This window comes from Hetaerina americana, unplaced genomic scaffold, assembly GCF_022747635.1.
Source record: "Hetaerina americana unplaced genomic scaffold, ioHetAmer1.1.p SCAF_1, whole genome shotgun sequence".
Taxonomy (NCBI): Eukaryota; Metazoa; Arthropoda; class Insecta; order Odonata; family Calopterygidae; genus Hetaerina; species Hetaerina americana.
In genome coordinates, this window is record NW_027286069.1 from 63477326 (window position 1) to 63490537 (window position 13212).

Sequence of the window (13212 nt, forward strand, 5' to 3'; positions counted from 1 at the left end):
TGTTTCAATTATTCAAATCCTTTAAAGTATACTTTCATGACTTCGTATACCAGAAATGACTTCTTTGAAGTGATTAGCTAACTTGTTCCACCTGGGTCTGTGGTATTATATAATGACATTAGGAGTAAGCAAACTTACCAGTTAGTTTTTTCAAGGCCATTTTCATAATTCATGCTGCCCAAATTTGTACTGATGAATAATGTCACTTTACTTGACTCCCAAAAGTGTATATTTGCATTAAGCTCTCATATTTTTCCATCACACAATTAGCAGAGATGTTTATAAGACAGTGAATTAAAATAAAACAGGTTATCATCATTTGGTAACTTTCTAAGAGAGATGGGTAGTACTAGTAGCTTTAAGGGAGGCGACTGGTTGCTGTATTAATTTGCACCCTTAAGAGAGGAGAGAAACCAGGTGTTGACATTAGCCCACTATTAACCAAAGGGGCGCCAAGGTGACCACAGCTTCACGTCCCATCCGACAGATGTATTCACTTGCTCTATATTGCTCTCCACAAAGCACAAGTGGGGATACAACTGAAAAAATCTGCCATGACCTGTTTTCAAACCCAGACCCTTTGGTGGAAAGCCAGTACATTCGCAAATGCACCTTCCCAATCCTTAAAGAGTCAAATTCTAGACAATTCTAAACCATCTCTGTTTTTGGACTTCGAATATACTTCTCCCAGTCTTGCTTGCGTTTGGATAGTATATACTTCTTTCCACTTCCCTACATTTCTAACTTTTCAGTCTTAGCTATTTTGCCCACCTTGTTTTTAAATTCCTTACAATCTATCTGCGCCATCTGTAAAAAATTATACAAATTGAGTAGCTTCAGGTGTGATGTGGTGGAAGTTGAACATAATGAATAACTGATCGTAGTACTTTTACACTTGATAAAAAAATTATCAAGTGGAAAAGTGCCATGATCAGTTATTCATTAAAAAATTATAATTCTGTTTCTGACACCTCCATTCTTATCTAATACCCACATTTTGAAGTCCTATTTACCCATTCTCTTACCTCAACAGGTTTCATAGCCTGGCAGTGCCACATTATGTGTTAAATCCCTTGCTTATCTTTTCTTTGTCATATTTTACACTTTTATGGAAATAACCTTCTGGTTATAGTGGGCAGAGGTAACCATATCTAGGTTGCAACATAATTATGTATGTTAAATATAGCTCTCTCCATCACCTGATCTTTAGGTAAGCAGTATGATTTGGTGCCAAATATTCTGTGCTAAGGAACTTTTACCAATTAGAAGAGGCATATGTGGGAGTCTTAGCTGCTTCATATTTTTAGCATTACTACTTAATTCAATGGCAATGTCTGAAATAGCATTCATTAAGAGAGCAGAATGAGAAAAAAAAATTGCAATTTTCCACATTTATTCGGAACTTACAACCCATTTTGGTTCATTGAACCATCTTCTGGTACAAGACAAGATTCAACTTATGATATATCATATTGTCCCTGTTTGAAGGAAAGGGAGGGAAGAAAAGAGTGAAGGGTAAGGTAGGCGGGGACAAAGAGTGGAAATATGGAAAATACAGAGAAACTAAAATAAAGAAGAGGTAAAATCCCCCCCCCCCTTATTCTCCACTTCTGTTGTTTCTCTGGGTTTTCCATACTTCCCTCTTTGTCCCCTCCTACCTTACTCCTCACTCTTTTCTTCCCCCCCTTCCTCAAACCGGCATAAATATGGTGTATTAAAGTTTAATCTTGTCTTGATACCTAAAGATGGTTCGATGAACTGACTCGTTGCACACAACAAATAAAACTGTGGAAAAGTGCAAATTTGTTTTTCTCATAATGATTAATTTCCACTACATCTCACCTGAATCTTCTGGATATATAAAAGAGAGCAGATGCTGGCAACAATGTTAATCCACTGGTGAGTGGGAGGTAGCTCAATGGTTTGGGGAATCTACCCTCCAAGGAAGGGATGTACAAAATTTACCATGCATATTTTATATGCAAACATGGAATAAAAAAGATAACCTAAAAATGGATTTGATTTTGCATTGAAACAATATCCAGCAAATGAGCCAGCTCAACCAGATTCTAATACAGGAGTTGGCTGAACAAATCCAGCTAAATTTAAGGTGGTTGATTTCCTAAGTATTATGCACTTTTTGGAAATGGATAGGACCTGGATGTATACATTTTACACACTATAAGCTACTTACAAGAGACAAATTAGATTGATGAGCACTGGTTCTTTGCGCATAACTATTGACATACTAACATGATCTAGTAAAAATTAAAATTTTTCAAGTTGTCCAACAACCAAACCACATAGTGAGTCACTGTTAATTTCAAAAACTTTAATTTTTATATCTGCATATTAGAATTGTTTATTCTGATTTTGGTCTGGAGAAATGGCAACACACCACACTACAAGTAGTAATACCAGTTGACAAACAGTTCATTCTATCATAAAACTAAATATGAGGGTTGTTCAATTAAGAATAGTGATAATTTTTTTACCACATACCTAAAGTCTGGCAAGGTGCTCCAGTGACTAGAGCTCTGGACTAAAGCCTGAAGGATCCAGGTTTAATGCCAGGTTAATGCCTATGGGCATCCTCCGCTTCACCCAAGCCATGTGATTTTTTGGGTACCAGATCTTCCACAGGTGGCACAGGATAAGAAACTGGCCTTCTTATCCTGATGTGTGAATTCCACATACTGTCAAGTTCGGTCTTAGGCGAGTTCTACCCTCATTTAGCAAATGAAATTTTGGGTTGTTTACTGTGGCTGGTACCTTAATTCTTCTTCCAATTTTGGTCTCATCCAAGTATTACCTATTGAAATCAATGCACTTATCGCACTTTCCTTTCCTGATCCTAGAAGACATGCTGGAAGATTCTTTGATTGGCCCTTCAAATCATGCCAGTAGCCTTCACCACTATTTCACACGAAAAGTACTTTCCAAGGAGTTTTACATTAAGAGAAATGGAAAAATTCACCTGAGGCTATTTGAACTAAAGGGAGGATGGGGAACACACTTCAGATTCAGCAACAGCATTTGTGATTTTCAGCATGCATTACCATGGTGCAAATACTGCATGTTGCTTTGAGATATGACCTTTTGCAATTGATGTGGTCTTCTTTATCAAGCAACGGCAAACTCTTAAAGCTATTTTAAGCATACTGCTTGTTGCTAGTTCCCTCCATCATTGATGCTGGTTCACTGAACTGTCAACTTGCAATCGCTGTTGCTAACACAATACTAGAGTAAAATTAATAAAGCTTTTATCACGTAGACATTATACACAAATGCAACAACAAAAACTTTTACACCATAAATCGATAGAATTAAAAATATGATCATCCTTTATTGAAGTGCAGGTACCCTGAGTAACAAATTAAAATCAGTAGCAACATAGGTGAACATACTAGTCAATGAATCCCAATGAGAGGGAAATTTCCATGAAAGGAATCCTTTATTCCTTACACAATTATGACCCCAAAAGGAAAATACACATTCACAACAGTTTGAAATGCCTAAAAGTAAAATGCAATTAGATGGTAAAAATCAGAAATCACCATAGTTGCAAATAACTTTACACAACCTTCCATGCTCCCTTATTACAGTTTGCAGGGTAAGTCCTAATTTTTTTTATTGTTAAAGCTATAGGAAGGGAAATGGATTATCATACCACCATGTTAATCAACCCATACTCTCTGATAAGTAGCTCAGTACTTTACTGGACTGGATATTGTCCCTGCTCTTATATACACCATTTTACTAATAATTATTATTTTATTAATTTAATGTAAACAAATAATAATATGAAAATCTACTTATTATGATTTATTAAAACTATTGAAACATGGCCAAAATTATTTTATTAACAATCCATTATAAACTAATTCAATAGAATTAATAATTCAAAGATAGATGAAAAAGAATATAACATTATTCCCAGTTTGAGTATCACAAGGTTACTGGTCCACTCCCCAAATAAATATCAAATAACAACACTGCATTTACTCTGAGATTGGAAAACTTGAGAAATATTTGCAGGCATGGTCGGATAAATCTTGATGGGTAGGTTCCAAATCATCGTTTCTATGTCTACTGATGAAGGCCCTTGCCATACTGTGCCATTGGTTGAATCATCAGATAATGTTTCAGAGATGCTGGGCTGTGAGGTAGTTACAAATTCAAAATGCAACCTCCATTTCAAGGAAACTGAAATAAAAATGTTAAATTCAAATAAGCTATCAGAAATGAAAACAGATTGTAATGGTTGGTGACAAATTAAGCACAGAGCTATAAAAAACTTCTTTCTAAACAGAACTCGGTAAAATAATGAAACCCATAGGGTAGATGGATCCAAGGGACGAATGAAACCCTTGGGTATGATGAATAATTCTTCATAAAATGATTTATGAGATATACTACTGCATAAATGAGTAGTTTTAAAAGTCTGTACAAAGCCAGCAAGATAGCACTGCTGATGCATATCTAAGTCCCAGACCAGTCCATTACTCAGCATTAAGCATTCATTTTAATCAAGCCAGATGAGAAATTTCCAAAACAATAAATTTTATGTGATGAGCAAAACATTTTATGAAAGTCAATGTAATTTTAAGTGTAATTGTTTCTATTGCCATACATAATTGTTAAAAGTCTGATGTGAAGGCCAAAGTGCTGTTTCCAATTAATACGAAATAAAAATATGTAAGGAATTCCAGATAATTTTCTGCAAGACAATAACAGTTTTAAAATGGAAAAATGAGTCGATAAAATAGATTCATAAACAAATATACACAATATTGGAACATCAGTAGTACATTTATGGATATTCTTACCAACATCTGAACTGAAGTCTGGAGTCACATGAAGAGGAATTGGAAGAACAAGTTGGGTATATTTCAGGCTGATACAGAACTCATGGCATTTATTGTACGAAACTACAGATGGGGCCTTCTGTGTAATTTTCTGGCAGCTTGCTTCTATTTCTTCCTCACTCTGAAGAGTAACTGAAAACTATCAGAAGATTATTTTAAGTGAAAATAATTACTATGTAACAGCACTTATTTTAATTAGAATAACAATTTTTAGAGTAAATAAAGAAGGTACTAGCTGGGGTATAATCCTTTAACTAGCCTATGGATCATAATTATACATCTGGAAACCTGGTTAGCTTAAGTAGCAGTGATTAAAATACTTGAAACATGAGATTTCTCTTTTTTAAATCACTGAAATATTAATTCTTGACCTTTGCCTCATGGGCAAATTGCTGGGTCTACAAAATAGTCTTTATAACTGTCTCATGAGTTAAGGGAAATGCTTAAAAAATGAACCAGAAAATAATTTACAAATTACACTGTAGATTGTGTTACCTATATTTTCATTTTGTAAAAAAAATTTCATAGAATACCAAATAGTATTCCATGAAAATTATTTCATGTAATTGACAAAAACTTAAAAATGATTCACTAGAAGAGATATGCTACACCTTGAAGAATTGCATTGGACAAAATATTAAATCACATTGGAAACCATGATGACTATTAGTCACCTGCTAACAGTGAAAGGCTGAACTTCCAAATTTTTGGCAATGGTTAGCACCTTTGCTATTCAATGTTTTTAATAATTGAAAGATGAAAACAGGATAAAATTTTCTGAAAAATGCACAAATGCCATCACCTATGTTTTGATATCACCTCAAACTTATTAAAAATTTTTTGTGAAGTCTGAGGGTAAGTGATAGTTACTCAGGCTTTTTTCAAATATTAATTTGCTTTGTTTATATTTTTTGATTCTCCACCAATTAGGGATTACACAATTCACTGTTTAATTTTCCATTAGTCATATTCCAAATGTGGATACTATATCCAATTATGACAGGAAGCTTCTTACAGTAGTCAAAAGTTGACTAGTTAAATGGTTAACATGGATTTTAGGTAGTTTACATATGAAATCGATAGAATCTAAAAAAATGTTCCTGTGACCTCCATGGAACCATATTATACCCATTGAACTAAGTTCAATCAACGGTAACAGCCCTCTTTAAGCAGCAACCAAATTGCTATGAAATGTGAGATAATAATCATCAATCTTGCAACTAAATATTTATTTATACTTTAAGGCTTCACTTAGTGGAATTGTATAGTGTCCATATTCGAAGAATTCGTAATTTTCCACGGCCTTTATTTTAAGATACAACAATTTCACTGACTTGTGGCCAAGTACCAATTTCATTCACATGCAGTACTTGAATATGCAGGTATATGCTTAGTACAGAGGAGAGGGGGTGGTTATGTAGGAGTGGAAGGGAGGGTGGGATGTTGTAGGTGGGGGTCAGGGGTATTAGCGTTAAGGAAGGGAAAAGGTGGTTGTGCCTTGGTAATGACGTGGTATTTAGTGGGGTCAGGGGCATGGTAGGGGCGAACAGGTACGCTGAACCATTACATTTGTTTTCCCTCAAGATCAGTTTCTTGGAAAGGAACGGGGAGGTGGAGAGTATAATTTTTATTACAAAGATAGTTTTGAGGTCTGCCAAGTGTCTTCTAATCTTGATTTGCTCAAGAGCATCCCTATTTATTCTTTTAGGGAGGATATGCAGTATTTTGGGGACAAAATTGCTTTTTATGTTTCAAATCTATGAGGTGTTTTGTAAAAAGGGCATTGAGTTTTGATTTTTGTGACACCTGGCTCTTTGGCTTATGTCTTGAAATTCCTCCCAGTTTGACCAACATAAGAGGTGTTGCAATTATCACATTTTAGTTTAAAAATGCTAGATTTAAAAAGTATTTTGTTCATCTTTACCATTTGCTATGAGGTTGGAGAGAGTAAGGGGTGGGTAAAAGGCCACTTTGAGTGAAATTGGAAAGTGATTGGAGATTTTCAGGAGATATCTCCTAGGAATGGGATCAAACACCACTAGAAGTCTTTAAATGTTGAGAACTGAGAGGAGGAAATTCAATCATGGTCATTGCTTTTTGCTATTTCTGAAGTATTTTTTCTACTAGGTTCCTGTTGTACCCATTGCTGGTGGCTATATTGATAATTTTCCTAAGTTCTTTATTGAAATTTGTGGGGGAAAGAGGGATGTGCAGGAGCCGGTAGGTCATTGAGTAGAGGGCTACATATTTGGGAGAAAAATAGTGGGCAGAATCATTAAGAATTATATGATCTGTATATGTGGGTTTTCTGTTAATTGAGAACTCATGTCTGATTCATTTTATCGTAATTGACTGATCTAGGAAGTTAATTGTGCTGCTGACTTCTTTTTCCATGGAGAAGGAAATATTTGGATGGATTGCATTGAGGTAATTGTGCAGGAGTCTAGCTGGTGGTCTGACCCTGTCCACAGGCAAAGAATATCATCACAATAGCAGAACAATACACCACACACGTGCTTATTGACAGCATTGAACAGATGTTCTTCCACTGATTTTAGGGAGATTTGGGCTAGGAGGGGGAAAAGTGGGGAACCAATAGCAAGAACATCTGCTAGGATGTGAAAATTATGGTTGAAACTGAAATAATTTTGATTAACTGCCATTTTAATGAGGGAGATTAATTTGTTTGAAATATTTGGGGCAATGCTGGAGTCCTTGAATAAATTTTGAGCTTTAATCAAGGCTTCCGATTTGGACACAAGCATGAATAGGTTATTTATATCAAAAGAAACTAGAGTTGGTTTTCCCAGAACATTAATTCCTTTCAGCTTTTCAGAAAGCTTGATTGAGCTTTTAACTCTGTATTTGAGCTTGAAACATGAGTACTCTTGGAACATTAGGTTTAATTTGCACGACAGTAGGTATGAAGGGGCGGACACAACTGAAAACTCTCCTCTATCCTAATCATATATATTTCACTGCTGCATGGGAATGAGATTTGTACCTGATGATGCTATGTCAGTGAAATCCACTGTATCTTATAGTAGGCTGAGGAAAATTACAAATACTTTGAACACTGTCAATTATTCATCTTTAACTTGCAACTGTGAACTTATCAGCAAAATTTCTTCAGTTTGCTATTTAGGATGAGCGGTGGCCTTTTAATAGGCAAACTTGAGAGCAGTGCATTAATAAGTTGAAGTCGAAAGGTTAACCTTTTGATTGACTTTTGATTTTATTTTCACAGGCTAATTTAACTTTTTAATTTTTTTCCAATTCTAAACATCGATCTCTATAGTCCAAGAAATTGCGGGAGATGCCACAACAGTAACTTTTAACAGAATCATTCGCTAATATGCATTTCAATACAACAATTTCCGAGTGTAAAAATCATTCAGGCCAATGCGAATGATTTTTACGCTAAGCAATTGTTGCACTGATCAATCTCTATAAGTTAAAAGTTTCATTTGAAGTATAATTTAATTAGATTTTATAATTAATCCAGCATCACAAGAAGGGATGTAGATATTTTTTACAATATAACAGATCCAGATCCTGGAAGAAATGTTCAAAACCCATTTGCAATTCACAATAAGCATTCAAATTTAAAAGTTTTGGTTGGTATATATTATAAGGGGTTGGCAGTCTTCGATGAGGACTATTGGCTACTGATAACACTGCATTAAGTTTTACATTAGTAAAGAGCTAAGTTTTCCATTACATTTTGACATAACACTAAAAACTAGCGAATGTCAGGTTCTTGAAAATCTTTTGCTTCCGTATAATTTATACTGGACAAACAAACAGCCAACTCGATTTTCTGCCTGCCTAGATAATGTAATTACCAATTATGGTCCTGAACTATACAGTATAAGTGTTATTGAATATCTATCATCTAACCACGAAGGCATAAGCTTAACTTTTAATACACAAATAACCCAAAATATATTCGCAAATAGAGGTAAAGCCATTATCATGAGGCCCAAAACATGAGAAGGTTTAGAGAGTTTCCAACTGCTTCTATCCTATATCAATTGGCATGGTATTTGCACAGACTCTGCAGTGCAAACGTGTTTTTCAAGTTTTTTAGGTAATTTCCCAGACATTTTTGAACAATGCTTTCCTAAAAAAAAACTAAACTCTATGCCCACTAAAAATAAAAATAATCTCTGGTATACTGGGGAATTATTAGCTATTAGAAATGATTTACTTCGTTACTACCACTCTTACAAAAGCAGTGGAAGCCTGCATGGCAAAGAGGCTTACTTGAAATACAAAAGAGATTATTATAATTCAGTTAAGTGTGCAAAAAATAAGGCTTATAAGGATTTTATATTGAATGCAAAAAATAAACAAAAGGCAGCATGGAGAGTAATCAATGAAGAAGTTGGTCATGGTAATGGAAAAGAAAATCTTCTTTTCACCCCAGATGCTGTAAATAATTTTTTCTTAAAAGCTGTCGAAGACAATTTGTTCTCTCGAAATGTTGATGCTGCCAATATTGGCATAATGCTGCAAAATCTTCCTCCAAACAATTTAAATTTTAAATGGAATTTTGTTACTCCATTTCATATTATATCGACTGTTAAATTTAAAAAATTCAACAGTAAGGATATTTATGGTCTGTCTAATTCCCTAATAAAGGACAACATGAACATACGAATGTATTACTATCTGCCTACTCAGTTGAAATCAGACGATATCCAGAGTTCCAAGAATAGAGTATATACCTGGTTAATTGCTCACCCACTTTATTCATTGGATGAATTCTTTTGTGACAATATTCATCACATTTAAGAACTTATGTTTATATGTTAAATAATATTGATATTGACGAAATTTAATATGATTGTGCCATTTTTCAAAATGAATAAAGTATTATTATTATTAACTGCATGCGGTAGTAGAATAAAGGACATACAATATCATATAATTGCAATTGATGAGTTTGAGTGCTTATTTTTATCTTTTAATTTCGAATCTAAAAACAGCCAAGTTTCAGCCTTTTAATTCAAATTATAAACATGTAATAACAACAATGACAACCACACATATCCAAATCCTATGTGGAGGAAATCCCCATGGGGGAACCTAACTCTAAACATCTGGGTTGGCAGGCGAGAACATTATCATGCTGCCATTGGAGCCAGAAAATGTGAAGAGTAGATAGTTTCATCAGTAATATGAGGTAATGATTTCTTAAATTAGCTTTAGTTGAAATTCAAATGACTTTTGATGGGTGAAACTGTCCAACTTCAAACTAGTTTTATATTAGGCCAACTTTCAACTTCATTAAAAATTATTTTGGATTGTCTTCAAAACTTCCAAAAGTGTGATAATTTGAATGAAAAGTGAATCCAGAATCAACTTATTTTTTTATAATGATTACTTAATCCTTTTCAAAGCTCAAAAGTTTTGCACCATGAAGAAATGTTAAAATATATCATTATATTTTAAAACTGCACTTACCATGCAGGCATCAACGCATACAATAAATAATAACTTACCTGAACACAAGGAATAGTAGCTTCTGAAAAGTCAAAAGTTCCCACTATGTCTTCTCCTAGTTTGTATGCAAGTTTAAAGATGCAGAATCTCACAACATTCCCCTTGCTATTGGTAATATTAAAATAATATGGATACCTCCTAGCTGTTATATTCTAAAAACAAGAAATATATGCAAATTAAGAAAGCTGACATGTATTTACTATTCAATTATCATTCACTAATGCAAAAAATATTAGTAATAAAATATCACTGTCTACCTGAAGAAGCTGCATTGCAATTTCCAAAGGACTTTCTTTTGGCTTTGACTCAATGAAAGGGCTACTGGGTGCAAGGTCATCATTGTCAGGGCATAAAGATGTATCGGAGACTCCTACAAAGAAAGAAGATACCAAAGAAAATAAATTGTGAGCACTCCAGTTTCCACCACAAAATACCAGTTGTGTTAATATTCAAACAAAAAATATCTTAAAATGTATTTCAATAAAACTAAATGTTCTGATTAAATATTAGGCTCAAGTCATACTTGTATGAAACTCTCAGATAAATAATCCTTTTATGATAATTACATGAAAGCCAAAAGGGTTGTCGCATACAAAATGAAAAAGATAAGATAAAGTTATGGCATATAATTTACTGTATAAACAATGATACTAATGGTAACATAAATTTGGTAAAGTGATCACGTGGGTTTGTTCACATGTGCAAAATCAACCATTATGAATTACTCATTTGATCATAAATAATAATTAGGTAGAGCTTTGGTAACCCATTTAGCAGCACAGACTGCCATAATTGAAGTACTCGGTTACACAGGGACGGCACATAATTCATTGATATGTGAAAATATATATAGTTCCCTTAATGTGTACTTCTCAAGTCTGCAAGTCCACCATACACCCATCCTCATAATCTTACAAACATAGTCCCATAATGAGCATTAATGTAGAAAGTTTATCACATCAACCCGACTATTCGAGCGATACGAAGGAGAACATTTCAATTTACGCTTGTGTTTGTAGGGGGCTGGTACATTGACATTCTATGTAAAGAATCAAAACTTAAGTATTATTTCTATGACCTAATGATGAAAATCAGATAAATAACATATATATTACATTATTTGAAAAAAATACTCGGTAGAATTTGTTCATAACGACTCACTAAATTACTTGTTACCATATTTTAACACCCCTGTACAAAAATGTAAAGAAGTCCTTTTAAAAGATGAACAAAGTTTGTATAAACTTATGCATGTTCAAATATCAAACCATGTGACGAAATTTAACAATTAATGAATATTTGAAGGTTTCCAATAAACTCAAGAACTATACCATTAACCACCAGCACACGGAGTGGCACCTTCAGTAATTTGATTGAAGAATTTACTCTTTGCGTTCCCACAGTAATCTTATAAGAATACTTTACAGCAAGTCCTCGATACGAAGGTGGTGCTTCGTTGGGTAGCTTTTCCTTAAAAACAACTGAAATAAGAAGGAAATAATTATTGACATACCTAGAAGAACACACGAAATCGCAAGACATGGACTAGAAGTTACCGTGATTGGAGAGCTAATGAGAGGGAACGAAATGAATCACATTAACTTACATGTTTTGCTTTCACCTGGAGTCAATCTTAGATCACAGAACAGGATAACAGGTTTTGTAGAAAAAACTACATGTCCCCGATCACCTCGACAAGGGGCAAAAGATGTATCTGGAAGCAAGCAATCTATTTTGGGCTTCAACAACTTTTAATCTTCCAAGAAAAAAAGTTAAATGAAAAATAAATCATAAATGAAAATTTTATAAACTGCGAAATGTCACTAATGCCTTGGATTATGGAACACTCATAAAATGATTTCTACTCTCACCTGTGTTTGATGTCGATATTTCCTCGGCAGTAACAGCCCCATATTCGGGATAAGTTACTTTTGCTTCGTTTACTAAACACTGACAATGGATTTGGGCACTCGACCAAGCTAAATTTTCGAATGAATCACTAAAAAAAACCGACAATAGACATGCAAAATCAAAATAAATTCGATGTCTATAGCAATTGATTTCCCTTGTTCACTCTACTTACGTATTACTTTGGGATTTGGAATGAGAAGGTAGAATGGGATGGTAGAATGTAACTCTGCACTCAACAGTTTCCCCTGCTAAGTAGAGTGGGCCGCGAACTAACTTAGCGGTGACTTCAATCATTTTCAACTCTCCAAGTGTCAACGTAAGCTAAACGTCATTCAGACGTCACCTTTGAAATTTAGCTTGCGATTTCGTAGTAGTGGTTTATGAATACACAGCAGGGGACTAACATTCTGGCGTCAAAAATATGAGTGACAATCGTAGTAAAACTCCATGCTAAAGTTCAATTAATAAAATTGGACCTAGCTACATCCAATATCACCAACTACATACATCTAATTCGCCATATTCGAAGTACGATGATGATTTTCGTTAGGCAGTTGTTTCACCGCCCTTTACGAAATGGTATATTATACGATTAGGTAGTGACGATAAGGATCACTATCGAATGAAAGAAGAATACTAAGTATTTTTCTCAAAATTTATATTTGATACAACCAGTTTCAACATATAAGCTTCATTATTGGTGAGTACCTTGGGAAAGTCAATATAAACGATCCAGAATGGTCATACAGGCGTTTAAGTCGCTCAATTTAAGGAGAATGGCATGTTGAAGGGTGTCCGAACTCGTAAGGCACCCAGAGGGTACAAATTCAAGCACCTATTTCGGTTCCTAAATTTATGCAAATTCTGTCTTGTACTTTTTTTAATCCTGGCCATGGAGTTTTTTCATATGGATTAAGCAAAATTT

At 34.4% G+C, this 13212-nt stretch overlaps 1 protein-coding gene across 2 annotated transcripts; it reads right to left on the reverse strand.

Annotated features, from left to right (window-relative positions):
• Positions 1-3321: 3321 nt before the first annotated feature.
• On the reverse strand, positions 3322-12807 carry LOC139692409 (RAB6A-GEF complex partner protein 2). 2 transcript variants are annotated; one of them, XM_071590597.1, is made up of 8 exons: positions 12460-12807; positions 12248-12375; positions 11983-12090; positions 11708-11857; positions 10634-10746; positions 10376-10528; positions 4830-5007; positions 3322-4206 (listed from the first exon to the last, which is right to left on the reverse strand). In XM_071590597.1, the coding sequence occupies exons 1-8, from the start codon at positions 12579-12581 to the stop codon at positions 3983-3985; spliced, it is 1176 nt and encodes a 391-aa protein (XP_071446698.1). In that variant the 5' UTR covers positions 12582-12807; the 3' UTR covers positions 3322-3982. The 2 variants fall into 2 exon arrangements, with proteins under 2 accessions (XP_071446698.1, XP_071446692.1); XM_071590591.1 differs by having other exon boundaries at positions 11983-12105.
• Positions 12808-13212: the final 405 nt, after the last annotated feature.

Excerpts from the sequence above, each read along its gene's own strand:
- LOC139692409 (XM_071590591.1), bottom strand. The coding sequence starts at position 12,581 with ATGATTGAAGTCACCGCTAAGTTAGTTCGCGGCCCACTCTACTTAGCA. Across the intron at positions 12,106-12,247 it reads AATATCGACATCAAACACAG|ATTGCTTGCTTCCAGATACA; the intron begins GTGAGAGTAGAA and ends AGCCCAAAATAG. Across the intron at positions 10,747-11,707 it reads CCGTGTGCTGGTGGTTAATG|GAGTCTCCGATACATCTTTA; the intron begins GTATAGTTCTTG and ends CTTTCTTTGTAG.